Source organism: Artemia sp. Qi Xiang Cuo, chromosome 7 (assembly GCF_049724085.1).
Source record: "Artemia sp. Qi Xiang Cuo chromosome 7, ASM4972408v1, whole genome shotgun sequence".
Lineage (NCBI taxonomy): Eukaryota > Metazoa > Arthropoda > Branchiopoda > Anostraca > Artemiidae > Artemia > Artemia sp. Qi Xiang Cuo.
In genome coordinates this window covers 23931242-23948041 of record NC_142800.1, presented here as the reverse complement: position 1 = coordinate 23948041, position 16800 = coordinate 23931242, and the positions used below count along the sequence as shown (strand labels likewise).

General features: G+C 36.0%; 1 protein-coding gene across 1 annotated transcript in view; it reads right to left on the bottom strand.

Annotated features, from left to right (window-relative positions):
* Positions 1-16800, bottom strand: part of LOC148950069 (apoptosis-resistant E3 ubiquitin protein ligase 1-like) — an 86790-nt gene that overhangs the window by 58926 nt on the left and 11064 nt on the right. Inside the window, exons 3-5 of the mRNA XM_089091438.1 lie at positions 14715-14932; positions 5446-5686; positions 485-648 (exon numbers count right to left, since the gene is read on the bottom strand). Of these exons, the coding sequence (XP_088947564.1) occupies positions 485-648; positions 5446-5686; positions 14715-14932 (623 nt within the window). The remainder of the gene's footprint in view (positions 1-484; positions 649-5445; positions 5687-14714; positions 14933-16800) is intronic.

Below are 16800 nucleotides of genomic sequence, written 5' to 3'. Positions count from 1 at the left end.
TTGCTCCTTACTTTCAGCTGAAAAAAATAGTTCTTTTATTTATTATTATACTAAAATGCAATCAATACTACTAATGTATATACAATCAACACCACACTAAAATGCAATCGATTCTATATATTAAAAAAAAAAAAAAAAAAAAAAAAAAAAAAATTCACAATAACAGCACTTCAATGACTCAATGACTAATGGCAAAATACAAGCAGTGGCCCAAACTAGCTTATTGAAATACTATACTTTGATCAATAAAAAAAGGCTCGAAAAACCTTTGAACCTTTTTTTTTTTACCTTGACCTTTGAGAAAAAAACAAACAAAGTACACAGAAGTAAAGACCCCTCCCTCACCGGGGCAACAATTTGATCTTAGCCCCCTCCAGATAGAATTCCAGGGAATAACTATGCTTATTTTTCGTTTTTATAGTAGTTCTAACATACTGCCACATTTAAACTTGTTTTTAAAGTAGCAAAACTCGATTCCAAATACCTCGGTTACTGTCATTTCAAAATCCTCGAGACATAAACTATCAACGCAGCAGCGATTTTCAAATTCGTCAAACGGGTCCAATGCAACCTGTGTGTGACCTTGATTGCTAGTTACTATCGTAGACAGCTTTTGAACAACTGATGTTTTTTCCGGATCCGGTGAACCTAAAAAAAGAAAATATTAAACTTTTTCTGCATAACCAAATTTAACATTATGATGTACAGAATATAACAAACTTCAAACAATTAAAAATATAAGATATCTAACCATGCATATAACCAAAAATTTGATGCTCGAGGCTTCTGAACGTCTTGAGTGTCATATGCGCTTTTTTTTGATCAGTTTGAATCACAGTGTACTGCTAACAGTCTTCAAATTAACGAGAATAAATCAAAGTTTTTGAGGTTTGACCCACTTAAACACGATTTTACCTGCCCCGTGACTTTGTTCCCTTCTGCTTCGTGTGCGACTATCTTGGGCGTCACCTTTAGCGTGGACTGTTTGTTCTCTATTCACGTACAAGAGCTGGGAAAGAAGGGCATTATGCTATGCGGACACTAGTGGTGATGCGCCGCCTAGGTTTTCCAATATATCAACTGAAAACGGCGTAGCTCACTTTTATTCGACCCATCCTTGAATATGCGTGTCCCGTCTGGGGCCCGCAAGTTCATCACATACATTATTTAAGTGATGATTCGGAGGGGATCCAGAAACAAGCTGTAAAGGTCATTCTTTGTGACAATTACATAGATTACAGCTCCGCTCTGAAGTCACTTGAAATACCAAGCCTTCGTGATCGCCGTTCTCAGCTGATGATTCGTTTTGGCCAGTTTTTATTGTCTAGTCCTGTACATCGAACAATATTACCACCTGAAATGCCTGTCCGCGCAAATACCAGAATCACGAGCAAGCTTATGCCCGTCTCATGCCGCACAAACAGACTCAGTAACTCCTTCGTTCCTTTCTTTAAGTACTTATAATAAAATGTAGTGAACTGTTTTTCATGTAAAAAACAGCGCCTTTTAATGAATTTTTTTTAAATGTGTCTATGACAGCTGTTTTCATTAAACTGATCCTGATTCTTTTCTAAAAACTATATCTTGGACAGTGTGGTTTTATTTGTCAAATCACCAACAGCAAACAAAGAAAAAAAAATCCGATGAAAATTAAGATCACCAAAAATAATCAATAAAACTAGATTAATTTTTCAAAATTATAATAATTTTACTTCCTGAAAACTGCATAAATTCTAATTTTATTGCGATTTTTTTTTAATTTTATAACGATAATACAGAAACTGTTTATAATATGTTTTGATTTAATAAAGTGAAAATGACACTCTAGCTTTCAGAACGTTTAGGGGGCGGTAACCATGTTCTTATTTGAGATGATTTCTGTTCGTTTTAATATATACTAAATCAATCGTATTGATTTTTATTCATTTTAGGATTCATCTACTCATCCATAGCATTATCTGATATCTTTATATCTGATATTATTCCTATTAATTTCTATTTGTTTTGCGTTTCATTTATTCATTCACAGTAATTTTTTACTTTTAAGATCGAACTACTGAAGGGTTTTATTCCTGCTTTTTTTAGCTTTTGATATGGTTATTTACTTTCCTTTAAAGGTTTTTTTTTACAGCATTTCTTAAAATTAAAACTCGGTTATATTGCCACAGTTTGCCACAGTTTCCTTAATGGTCAATCGTAACAATAGTTGCAAAGATTTTTTCAGTTTTTCTGCTTGAAAATTAAAATGTTGGATTGTTAATTTAAAGTTTTAGGAGAAATTTGAATCAGTCAAAATGTTTGATCAGCAGTAATTTTGTGCAATACTTTTTAATGATACTATTACTATTATAAATTATTGAGTGAATGGGGAGGGGGATTTTTATTTATATGAACTGAAAATCTGCATATTTTTTGGTCTTCTAAAAGGCTAAAAGTCGCCCTGACTTCCTCGCCCACTCGTAACACTCTTGAATATACATGTATCTCAACCGGCCATTCTGTTAAAGGAATCATTTCATGTTCTATTTGATTATAACTTTTTTTTGACAAAGTGTTCTTTACAGATGACAAAAAAATTTGGAAGAAAAATTTGGTTGTATCGATTCGTAACAAGAACATTTAATTTTTTTCGCTGATCCGCTGGAAAATGTTAAGGCATGTAAAGAGGGTCAAAGGAACCTTAAGACAAATAATTAAGAAATTAAAAATTAAGAGAAAAAATTAAGTAAACAAATCTAGTTACACTGATTCATGGTTTTTCATTGATTACATTGATTCATCATTTGTTAAAAAAACAAAACAGAACCCTTTTTTTACAATTGACCTTGACATACATTTATTTAAACAAAAGGTTCCCTAGGCAAAAGAACTTAAGGATGTAAGTTTCAAGCCGTTCGGATGGAATTCAGAGAAAATCAGAATTTTCCCCCTTTTTTCGTGCATTGGGGTCCTCTGGGGCCCAAGGACTTGAGGATATAAGCTTGGAACAGATCAGAAAAAAAAGTTTCTGACCCTTTTTGGATCTCGTTTCTGGGCGGACATTGTCCCTAATTTTTTTTTTAACATTAGTCTCTCTTTGGTTCAAGGACTTACGACTGGGAGTTTTAAACTGATCAGGGACAACTATTTTTTCGGTTCATTTTGAGAAGCCTACTCCTAACACCGTTTTCCCTTGAAATTTCTTTGATCCTCTTAATCCAGGCAAATATTTTATGACCCTTTTCCCAAGTCGGGGGTCATATCATCCCTAGAGCCATATTCACTGGACCTTTCAGGATTTTGAACAAATTGGCTAACTAAAATAACGGCAAAAAAGGACGGGAGGGGGCTGTTCGCCCTCTAATCACTTTTTCAACCCAACCCAGTCGGGGGGCATTCGAACTATCTGATTTCAATCAAATGAGTTCCCTCCAAAGTCTACGAACAAACTTCCATACAAAGTGGCCATGAGAAAAAATATCCAAATTCGCATGGTTTTTTGTTGTGGCCAATGCTAGAACAATGCTTCCGATAAAATATGGTATGACCTTTACTTTACTTAAATTTTTAGTTTAATTTTACGCTTTCAGGTTTTCGGATAGCAAGGAAAAAAATTTATTTTATAGTGCATTTGAACACGAAAGTTTTGTTTTCCAAAACTTATTTTATTCTTCCATATATCTTGCAATCAATTTCATGCCTTTCATATTTAGATAATTTTCGTATATACAATATGTAACTATTAAAGGGCCTATCAACACCATTAACTATTCAACAATAAAGCAGCAAGTCAACTTCAGATACTAACAGACCACGCCTACCTCTTCTTAAAAACCAACAACAATATATTTAATTGTAAAGGAATATTTGATCTTTATAAATTTAATGTTAAACTAAAACAGACGTTCTGAAAAGGAAAACTTAAAACTGAATCCAAAGAGCATATAATAAGAGCAAAATCCATATCTTCGTAGTCCATTCATCTATGGACTAAATGTATCACGGACTATCAAAGACCTTGAAGGATCATCACGGACTACAGACTGGTAGAATGTACCTAATAAGAGTAAAATTCAAAGCTTCACAGTCCATTCATATAGGGACTAGAAGGACCACGGACTATCTAGGACCATGATGTACTGTGAACCCATTGAGTATAACGAATAAGAGTACAATTCATACCTTCATAGTACATACATCAATGGACTAGAAAGACCAAGGACTATCAAGGACTATGAACTATGGACCCACAGAGTATACCAAATCAGGGCAAAACTTATGCCTCCACAGTCCATTCATCTATGTACTAGCAAGACCCAAAGCAGCTTTGTTTGTATAATTTATTCACAAGCAAATAATATGGTCGTGACGATGTTGATCAAACCAAATCAAATATTTATTTTGTATTAGATTTTAGATTTATTTTGTATTAGATTTATAATAGATTTTAAATACTAATTTGTATTAGATTCAGAATCAGAGGAAGGAATAAATTATTTTCGGAATTTTATCAGACACTTTACAGATTCTGATTACAAACACAAAGTTTTCCATCTTAGAATTTTAGAGACAACACACTGCTAGGTCTAGTTTTGTATTTAGGCATGTGGCTGTTTCGGTATGGAACAGTCTTCCGGAAAGTAATAGGATGGCTGAGAGTGTGTCCTCTTTTAAAAATAAGATAAAGAATTTCTTGATGAATAAGGATGGGTGAGGGGAGGGGCTGTCTTCTGTCCTGTGTAAGTATTGGTTCGCGGTTCCCACGAGGTATATTTTTATTTATTTATAAAATTGCATTTTTCTTCTTTTTTTTCAATATATATGTAGTAAGTGAGTAAAAGATTGAGTCCTGCCACAAACAAATCTGTATAGATTTTTACGTGGTAGGTCTGTTTGATATGATTTTTTTTTTGTGAATATTGGTCTTTTAATTAAAACGAATTTCTCTCTAAAAAAAATAGTAATTGTTTGCGAGCTTTAGATGCTTAGAATTTTTTATACACAAACGCTGGATAGTGAGAAAACAATCCAGAAGAGGTTTTTAAGAATTATCTATAGCGATTATAATATATCATATTTTTTTTTCAAAGAAACGCACCATACAGCCCTCAAAGAAAAAAGGGAAAATGAGACAAAGGCCATTCCCATTTACCTCAGTCTTCACGACCCCATTAAACCCATCCTCCCTCCTTTATTCTCTCCAAAATTCCCAAAATCTCCAATTACTGCCTGAATTACTTGTGCTCTTGCAGAGAATAAACACATAATTAATGCTTTTTGACTTCGATATTTCAGCTTTGGCCCACTATAACGATCGCACAAAACTATCCTGCCGTAATAGCGAATAAACAAAGACAATGAATTTTTATACTTAGTTTTTGACAATCTTTTCCAATTTTCGTGAAATCATCCTATGTATTAAATCTAATATCACAATTAGCGAACAATTGTACTATTGTGACGTACCTGCCAGGAAAGTTCTCACAAACGGACTACCAGATACAAGCTTGTCTGATATCCTTATAATAAAAACATAAACACCCGCTCTTTTGGCAGTGAAAGATAAAGAAATAACGTTTGACTTTTGTGAATTTTCTTTCGCAACATCAACAGCAACATCGATTGACGTTCCACCACAAGTCGCCCTTATTGAAAAATTAACATCCTCCGCATGATGTAATAGATACGGCTTTCCTCTCTGATACAACTAGAAGAAAATAAAACGAGCATTAGTGAGGGCATACGATATACCCAACCAAAGCTGATTTGGGTCAGATGTTTTCCTGGGGAGATTATCTGCTTCAAATTCACTTTTTAAAGGTCTATATACCCGAAGATTTACATATTTTCATCTGTGATCCTGCGAGAGAGGAGTTCCTCGGATGTTTTTCAGAGTCACCTACTCCATATTCCAACTATGTACAACTATTATTCGGAGTTGCCTTTTATATAGATTTATTTCAAACAATTAAGTAATTTAGCATTAATATTATTACTGTATATTTAAACAAATTTAAAATAAATTTTAATTTAATTTCAAATAAAACGCATAAATATATTTAAATAATTTTAAATAAAATAATAATTATTATTAAAGTATAATAGAAGTATTAATCAATATTATGGCTTTTTTGTGCTATGCCTCTGATAGATTTCCTAGATGTAGGTTGATCGACAGAAACCTCCTTTTTATTAGAAAAATTTCTCAACTCTTTTCTTTTTCACTCATAACATAAAAATTCAAATAACATTTTAGGAGACTGTTTAGTGACTTTTATATACTCGAATTAAAAACCTATCAAATACTTCAGTACTTCAATAGAGTATGTCAAACAAAAAATTTTATAAATTCCATTGGCAATTTATAATCAAACAGTTCGTGGTAACGAACTGTAAGTAAAGAGTGACCGGCTCAAAAGTAACCGAAACTCTAAAAATTGGAATTTTGACACCAATTGGTCAAAAGAATCGATTTTTTATGCTGATTTCAAATATATAAGTTTGATCAACTTTAGTCTTACCCATCAAAAGTTACGAGCCTGAGAATATTTGCCTTGTTTTCTAAAAAAGGGGGAAACACCCCCTAAAAGTCATAGAATCTTAATAAAAATCACACCATCAGATTCAGCGTATCAGAGAACCATATTGTAGACTTTTCAAGCTCCAATCTGCAAAAATGTGGAATTTTGTATTTTTTGCCAGAAGAAAAATCAAGGATGCGTGTTTTTTTTTTTTTTTTTTCTTCCCAGGGATGATCGTATCGACCCGATGGGTCTAGAATATCGTGTGAGTGCTCATTCGAACGTAAATTCAAAGTTCTAGTGCCCCTTTTAAGTGACCAAAAAAATTGGAGGGCAACCTGGTCCCCCCCCCTGCTCATTTTCCCCCAAATTCACCCAATCAAAATTTTGAGATATCCATTTTGTTCAGCATAATCTAAAAATCTGATAACTATGTCTTTGAGGATGACTTAATCCCCCAAAGTCCCCGGGGGAAGGGCTGCAAGTTATGAACTTTGTCCATTGTTTACATTTAGTATTGGTTATTGGTAGTCAACAGACGTTTTCAGGGGAGATTTTTTCAGGTGGGGGGGAGGATCGTGGGAAAAGGTTACGTGGGAGGGTCTTTCCATGGAGGAATTTTTCATGGGGAATTTTCCATGAAGGAGGCACCGGATTTCACAACAAAAAAGGAATAAGGGCACGGGGGGTTAGTTGTCCTCCGATTACTTTTGATTCTTAAAAAGGAACAAGATATTTCTATTTCCAATCGAATGATCCTATTTCAAAGTTTACACGACTACCTCTTCCTTAGGAACTTTATACGTTAAAAATGGGAACTTGCATAAGTTACAGCCCTTGCCACAGGGACTGTAGGTGGTTTGTAAACCCCCTGAATTATCGTCATTTGACTTTTTTTTAATAACAAAATAGCCATCACAAAATTTAGATCGGATTCACTCGGAAGAAAAGGGCGTGGGGGTGCTAGTTGCCCACCAGTCACTTTCGAATCTTAAAAGGGCACTAGAACTTTCTATTTCCGAATGAGCCCCCTCCAAAGTATATACGACCACCCCTTCCATTAAAACCTTATATGCTAATAATAGGCAACCAGCATAAACTATAGACCTTGCCTCGGGGGCTGGGGAGGGGGGGATAGTCAACCAAGGAGGCATAATTATTTTGCCTTTGGACTATTTTATCAAAATGGCTATCTCAAAACTTTTATCGGATCCATTTGAGGGAAAAGGGTGGGAGAATTTGCTGGTTGTCCTTCGATCATTTTGACTCTTAAAAGGAGAATTAGATTTATAATTTCCAATCATATGAGCTTCCTCAAAAGTTTATACTACCACCCCTTCTTTAAAAGCCTTATATGTTAACAATGAGCAACATGCATAACTTACAACCCTTAACTCTGGGATCTAGGGGGCTTTGTCAACCCCGGAGGCATAATTATATTAAACTTGGACTATTTTGAAATGAAATGGCTATCTCAAAATTTCATTCAAAAGCATTTGGGAAAAAGAGGGCGTGGGTGCGGGGGGAGGACGCTAGTTGCCCTTCGACCATTTTGAATCTTATGAAGGGCCATAAAAATTCCGATTTTCAATCGAATGAGGCCCTTCCGAGGTTTTTACGACCATCCCTTCCATATGAAGTGCCTCTGGGAAAGATATGAAAAATAATACTAAACATTAAAGCTTTATGGCTCTTTAGTATAGATTAAATAAAAAAAACAAGTTTTTTAAACTGAAAGTAAGGAGCGACATTAAAACTTAAAACGAACAGAAATTATTCCGTATATGAAAGGGGCTGTCCCCTCCTCAACGCCTCGCTCTTTACGCTAAAGTTTTTTATTGTTTTAAAAAATAAAGTTGTGAGACAGAGTCAAACTTTAGTATAGACAACGCTATAGCGTTGACTCTGATATACCAAAACTGAGTGTTCCGATGAAAACGGAACCGAGGGGGTACAAGAATAGTATTTGACAATCCTAAATCTACCTCTCGTCCGAGTACAGTCTTTACCTCCTTTTGAAAATACTCGCATCTTTTTAGGGCCATTTACTTTTAGCTGTTTCGTTTTAATAAGACAACAATAGTAGGTACTAATTTAATAATAACTTAATACGACTACAATAACAAATAATGTTAATTCGAAGGGGGTCTCAAGTTATGTTATTTTTTTCTCTGTTTTTTTTTAAATAAATTGATTGATTGACTGACTGATAATAATTATTTAATAGAGCAATATGTTTCGTCTTTCACCTTATATACGGGAGAAGTCCCAAATGTTGAAAAGTTAATTTGATGATTTGGGATATATTTGGTATTTTTATAAAGGAGTCACCTCAGAAGTCATTCTACTTTCATTTGCACCGCATATGCACTGGTACTACTTTTAGATTCCATCATTTATGATCTATCTAGCCATTCATCAAGATCATTCCGCATTTTGGGGATGTTTTTCCCTTTTTTCTTAAGTTAGGCAAGATTTCTCAGGCTTATAGCTTTTATGAGTAGTCTTTAAATTAATGAATTTAAATATTTTTGGAACCATAATAAAAAGGCAATTTCTGATGACAGGAAAGAAAAAAGGAGAAAGAAATATAAACAAATTAAAAAATACAAGAATTTACTGCAGGATCTTTACTAAACATCAGAAAAAATGTAATACCAAAAAATTACAAAGTGTACGTGTAGATTACCTTGCTCGTGTCAAGATTTTCAAGTGGGCAGAACACGAACAAATTTAGAAGATAGGATCCAAAAGCAATAGATCCCTCCCTAAAATAAAAACAAAACAGAAACTTTCGATTCAGCAATTTTTGACCACTCGCGCCATAATATAATACTTGACCAAACAGAAATAAAAGATAATCTCGTTAGACGGTTACAAAGTGTTAGAGAGTTCATATAAATAAGAAAAATTACCAATAAAGCGATAAGTAAAAATAGAGATTTGGGAGAACACAGATTAAATCCTATTTATAACAGTTGAAAAAATAAGCCAGAGCTTTTTATATTTCTAATAATGAAGAAGAGGACACTCAAACCCAAATAAAGTTTGAATTTCAAAAAACAAAGGTCAAAACAAAATAAACTTCAGGGATATTAATGCGGATTTGACATGTCAATGTACTTCCACTAAACTGAAAGCAAAGAAAAAATTCTTTGAATTTTTAAAAAATTATAGCATTTAAAGACCTTTGATTTGTTTTGACAAATTAATTTAACCTAGGTTATACCTAAGATTTTAAAATAAATGGATTGCTTTCTTTTGTTAGAGTCTCGTAAGAAAACCAATATTATTAAAAATCAAAACAATAAAAATCAATATTATTAAAAATCAAAAATCAAACAATTATAGATTAAAAATCAAATAATCAATATTATGCAACTGTTCCACTAATTGATATTTGTATTCTATTACATTTTCAAATCATCTTAATAATAAATGGAATAGTAGCGCGATCCAAGAAATTATTACTAGGAGTTGCTCTTTACATAGAGTTTATTGTCAGGGACGTACTTGTATGATATAGCGCCAACCTCAAATTCTTCATCTAAGTAGAGCCTGTTTCTCTGACGCTCAATCCAAATGAAATATCACAAAGTATGATGAAAATATAATACCTAACAAAACCTAACCAAACTTGATTTTAATTTAAAAATCAAATGATATTCATTTTAATACAATCCTGAAAAGGCTTATGCCAGCTTTGCATAAGCTAGACAGATAGTCAGAGAGAGAGGTAAAGGTGGAATAAGCTTTTTTCTGGATTGTAACTTAGGTCGGCGCTATATCATACGAGTACCGTCAGGGAGTGTTTCATAATGTAGAGACAGAAACAGAAAGAAATGCTCAAAAGGTGATAGAATGATAAAGAGAAAGTGAGATGAAGAAAGAGAGTAAGAGAGAAAGGCAAAAGTAGGGTAAAGTAGATATAAAACGTAGATATAAAACGTGAAATATAAAACGTGAAATAAAGTAGATATAAAACGTGAAAATTAGATAGAATTCTAAGATTTATGAGCCTGAGGAGACAAAAACAAAAATTACTTTGTAAAATTTTAGTATCGTTATATTTTTTTTTATTTTTTTTTTTTATTCCAATATTCACGGCGCCAGATACTTCAAAGTATCTTATATGCCGCTATTCAATTACCTCGTTCAATGGCCTCGAAGTTTTAAATGTCTATTGAACCTTCTTTTGAAGGTGTCAACAGAGGGATTTGCAGGGTAATATCCCCAGGAAGATCGTTCCAGATAGAAGTGCAACGCCGGATGAAGCTGTTCCTCAAGTACTTGGTTTTCAGCGTATCCTCCTTTAGATAATTGGACCGAGCAATGTGCCTTCGTGTCTGCCTTGTCGGCTGGACAAAGGGGGGGGGGCACAATTCGAGAGAGCTCGTCTGAGGGAGGCAAATTCATGTACTTGTAGAAAACAGCCATTGACGTTACATCAAACCTTTCATTTAGAGGCTGGAGCGATTCTTGTGTAGAGGCGCAGCCTGCCCTATTTGCCCTATTCTGGATCTTCTGAAGTGGTGCCAACAGCGTTTTCTGAGCACCAGCATATAGCGGGCATCCATATTCAGCTATGGGTCTGATGCAAGACTTGTAGAGTGGGATGATCGAGCTTGATGGAAGAAGGTTTTTGCAGAGAAGAGTAACTCCCAGCTTTCTTGCGCAGGAGGTTCTCACACTATCAAGGTGGTTGTTCCAAGAGATATCGGTGGAGAAATGAATCCCCGGTAGACGAAGTTCGTCGACTCTCTTTATAGCTTCATTTTTGAAGACGAAACTGGGGTATTCACGTGGCACCTTTGATCGGGTAATTAGAAGCTCCTTTGTTTTCGATGCATTGAAGTTGATCATCCATGCATCAGACTACTTTTCAATTTTCAAAAGATCCATCTGTAGGGAAAGGGAGGCTTGTGTTGGGTCTTCGTGTTTAGGGACGGCTGAGTGTGTCGTGGTATCGTCGGCAAAGTGATGCAGAGGGTTTGCAAGATTGTCTCCCATGTCGTTTATGTAGATTAATTAAAAAAAAACTTTCTGAAAAATAAGTTTTTCAAAAAAAAGTAGAGGGCATTTTAAACTTAAGGTCAGCAGATACAAATACCTGTTAGAATTCAAACTCAAAACGATCAGAGATTACTATGAAAGAAGAGATGAAACCCAAAAAAAACAGAAATTAGATAAACAATCATAGGAAAAAACATACAACAAGTAATTATATAAATGAATAAATAGATCTTAAAGCGAGTAATGCTTAGATTGAATATGAAAATCAAGCCTAAGACGAAAACAAATATTCTGCTATTAAAGTATAAATGAAACTTAAAACGAACAGAAATTAAATAAACAATCAATGCGAACAAACATACAATATATATTAATGTAAATGAATAAATAAATCTTAAAACGAGGGAAACTTAAATTGAATATGCAAATCAAGTTGGAATCGAATAAAAATAACTACAAACAAGAGTATGGGTATCGTCTCACTGCAGAAGCCTAAAACCTACTGCGTCATTGGCACTTTACTGAAAACGAATTATATTAAAAATGATTTCTTTTGTACTTGCCCCCAGGGCATAACTTAAAACCCTTGCCCTGAGGGTTGTGTGGGAGTGTCCTCCTCAAAAACATATTTTCTATCTGGAAATCAACTACGCTAAACAAAATGGCTATTTCAAAATTTTGATTGGATGTGTTTGGGGAAGTGATGGGCGTAGGGGGGGGGGAGGGGGGCTAGTTACACTCCAATCACTTTCGAGTATTGAAAAGGGCACTAGCTCTTTAATTTCCAATCAATTGAGCCTGTTTTGAAGTTTCTGCGACACCGCCTTCTATAAAAACCTTATATGCCCCCAGGGTATAACTTAAAACCCTTGTCTGAGGGTTGTGGGGGATTATCCTCCTCAAAAATATATTTTCTATCCGAAAATTAACTAAGCTGAACGAAATGGCTATCCAAAAATTTTTATTGGATGTATTTCGGGGAATAATGAGCGTGGGGGGGGGGGGGGGCTTGATTCCAACAAATACCATTAGAATAATTAAAAGGGCCCTAGAACTCACGATTTCCCATCGAATGAGCCCCCTTTTAAGTTTCTACGACCACCCCTTCCATATGAAGTGCCTCTTGGAAAAAAAATTATAATAAATAATAATAAATGATAAAACATTGGAGCCGTATGGCCTTTACTATAGGCAACGCTACAGCGTTGCCTCTGATAAGGAAAAGCGTAGGTCCCAAGACACTGCCCTGGGGTACCCCTGCTTTCACTGGATATTCGCGGGAAATAAACCCGTCAAGAACAACCCACAGTGAACGATCGGAAAGAAAGCTCTCAATCACTTTTAACAGATATTCACGAACACCCTACACATAGAGTTTCTTTAGCAGGCCACGCTGCCATACTCTGTCAAAAGCTTTCGCAATGTCGAAAAATAGTAGCCGGATGTCGTATCCCATTGCCAGTAGTTCTATCCACTCCTGATACTGGGCCACTAGGCAGTCTAATGTTGAGCGTTTAGGTATGTAGGAGCCCAAGCTCGTTGGTTCGCCTTCTGGCTTTAGAGTAGGTATAACAAGGGCAACTTCCATGTTCATGGGAAGGTACCGGAGCAAAAGCACAGCCGGAAAAGCAATGACAAGGGTCCAGCTAGTTCGGCACTGCAGGACTTGAGGACAACATTTGGTATGTTGTCAGGACCCGTGGCTTTCGTCACATCCAGATGTTGCAGAATGCGAAGGATCTTGGGAGCAGAAAAATTCACGCGTTCCAAGACAGTGTCGGTTCGGTCGGAGAATTTTGGCACTTCTCTACCGTCATCGTCTAGATTGGAGAATTCGGCAAAAGCCTTAGCAACAGCTTCAACCTTTGCCTGTGGATCTTGTACCAGTGTCCCGTTACTCTGGAGAGAAGGAATTGCGGTCCCCTTGGACGACGGTAAAGCCTCCTTGACAATTTTCCACCAATTCTTTGCCGAAGCAAGTTGAAGCTTGGTGGCGAATTTCTCCTTATACTGAACCCGGTACTGCCGAATCGCTCGAACTGCATCTTTGCGTGCATTTAAGGATGCAATTCTGTCCTCTTCGCTATTCGAAAGTAGCCATTGCTTGTGTGCCTTTTGCTTTGCTCGGATTGTCTTCTTACACTGGGCGTTGAACCAAGGTTTGTCCTTACTAGACACCTCGATCAGCTTTGAAGGGATATGCTTTTCGACAGAGTCAACTCTGGGCTGCTGGTACTTATCTGCAGCTTTCTCTAGGCCTTCCAGGAGGAAGGCTCTCCACTGCAGAGAAAAAAAAGTGTTTCTCAAACCGTCCAAATCACCTCTTATGTATAGCCAGATTGTTCGTTCATGCTTTACTGGAGGCGGAATACGTAGGTTTCCACGTGCAACGACGGCAGCATGGTCACTGGTGAAAGCATGAGAGTCAACCTTAAAGGAGTCAGGGTGATCTGCAAGGAATAGGTCAAGACGAGATGATCCGTTTGGGCCGTGATACGTGTCAAAATCGACAAGTTGTTCCAGTCTGTAAGAGAGAGATAGATCATACAAGTCCGACCCTTCCTTATCAGTATTTTTGCTGCGAAGCCACACGCTATGATGGACGCTGAAGTCTCCATGAAGGATAATGGCAGACTTAGTGTACTTGCCCCGAATATATTCAAGGGAGGTTTCAAGGTAGCTGGTAATCTGGTAAGTTGGAGGGTTATACACGGTACCGACAATCACGGATTTATCTGGGAGGGTCACCCTGACCCACAGAGCTTCTTTGCCTGCTGAATCTGGTATGTTCAGGCGTGAATAAGGTATATGGCTCTGTATATAAACAGTGACACCTCCTCCTCCGTATTTAGCGCCGTCAGTACGCTCTCGATCCCGCCTGAGGAGCGTGTATCCCTGTATGGCAACCTCGCTGCTCTGAATTTCTAGGTTTAGGTTGGTCTCAGTGATGCACATGATAGATGGCATGACCGAGTTCACTTTATTAAGGCATGCATCTTTGGATATGACCTAATTAATTTTTGACATACAGGGGCGTCAATTAATGAAAATTTGGGAGTGGGACGAGGGGAAAGATATATTTTTGAAAATCGGGGACGGGGAAATCATGTTGTTTTTTCGATTCTTTGAACAGAAATACCAAAAAAAATATATTTTTGAAAACCTAGGAGGGATGGGGTGAATATTTAAGTAGGAACATACCTTAACATGTAACTTCATGGAATTTCCAACAGGATGGGGGTCATTCCAGGTGAACTGAACTTTTGCTGATTCAGCTAGACTTCCACTGGGATTTAAATAACGGGCAAATGCACGACAGACATCCAAAGCGGAAAGCGAATTTTCTGGGTTAAAACGGTTTAGATGTAAAAATTTTGTATAAAGCCATCGAACTCCAAAAATTAGCAATACTCCACCACCTAGAAATCCAAAAAAATGAAATGATTTTGTCAACGAGTCATTATTTTATAGTGCTTCTATTAATCGATGAATTAAAATACGGAGAGTTCGACAAAAAGTCGAACAAGTCCCTTTTTATTCAAAATCATTCCTCTCTCAGTAAAAAAAAAAAAAAAAAAAAAAAAAAAAAAAAAAAAAAAGCCCAGACAAATGTCCATTACTACAAGCGAGAGCAGTTTTAGGACTTAGCGCTGAATAGAGATTATAAAAGAAAAAGAAAAGACAACTGGGTAGCAATGGAATTTTTGGCCATGAAATATTTTAATATTTTAGATATTTAAATTTTAAACAATTTAAACATTAAATATTTGAACAATTTAAAACATTAGATATTTAAAACATAAATATTTTTTTGTTTATTCATGATCTAAACGACTACGATTAGCTTTACTATAAGTATTGCTACAGGCAACTTATCGTACTACCAACCCTCTTGAGGGCAAAGTAGCTGCGCGAATTCTTTCTCCGCCCCACTCTTAAGAACTTCTGAAAGATCTTAAGCCGAACCCGCCAGCCATGACAAAAAACCAACAGAGAGAAAAATAACAATGAAAAAAACAACAACAAACGAGACTGCGGCCAGTGGAGTAAAAAGACGAAAAATGTAAAACAACGCGGATATTTCGCCTGTATAAAACAAAGTAGCTTCAGCACAAGGATGCTTCTTTACAGGATTCCCCCTGTGGATAACTGGATACGAGCCAAATGAGACCACCCAAACTCATGCTGAATAATGAAGACAATGTTCTAGAATGTGATAGTTTCGAAGCATAAATTAATTTTCAAAGCAATGTAAAGCCCGCTATATGCAAATCTGTCTCACTATATCCACGCAAAATAGAGAAGAATACAAACCCCATTGTTGCTTAATTATCTTCCATTATTAACATAGAACGTTAGTTTTATTACCATAGTAAGCTTTTGTTTTCTTTCTTTTAGAGTCTCCTCATTGCCTCCTCGACAGAAAAAATATGTGTGACGATGAAAATAGATCTCTTTTCCGTATAAAAGGTAACAAAAATGAAATATATTTGCAGATACTCTCACAACAGGGCACGTAAAGAATTAAGCAAAGTTACATTCATTTTTTTTTATAACCATACCTGTGAATAGGGGGGGGGGGGGAAGTGCATCATAGAGATAACCACAAGAATCCCCCCTGTCTCATTAGAAAGATTGAGAAGCAAAAGTGAGAGCACCTTTATCTAAGCCTATTTTCTACCTACACCAATCTCCCTCTTCTTGGTACAGGGCACACAACCTTTAGTTAAAAAATTTTATCGGAACTTCCTTCTTAATGAATACTGCCGCTTCTAGTAAAGTTAATTTCTTTTCTTTCAACCAAAGTTTTCAGGTATTAGAGACTCAGGTTTATCTGTGTACAAGTATCCCAATCCCAAGAATCTTGTGAACCCCCTACTCTTTAAGTAAAATCAAATAATCTACCAAGCGTGAAGATAGAAAATATCTTTTTCAGGAGAACTCTCCCCCAAAACCCTCGGGGCAAGGGTATTAAGTTATGCCCTGAGGGCATATAAGAACGATGTTGGCACATATGTATCATTTATTATTTTTTCCTTTAGAGCAGGGCACTTCATATGTAATAGGTCGTCGTAGAAACTTCAAAAGGAAATCGAGATTGGAAATTCGATTAGAAATCGAGAGTTCTAGTGCCCTTTTTAATAGTCGAAAGTGGTTGGAGTGCAACTAGCCCCCCCCCCAGGCCCATCATTCCCTCAAACACATCCAATCAAAATTTGAGATAACCATATTGTTCAGCGTAGTTGATTTCCAGATAGAAAATGTCTTTTTGAGGAAAACACTTCCC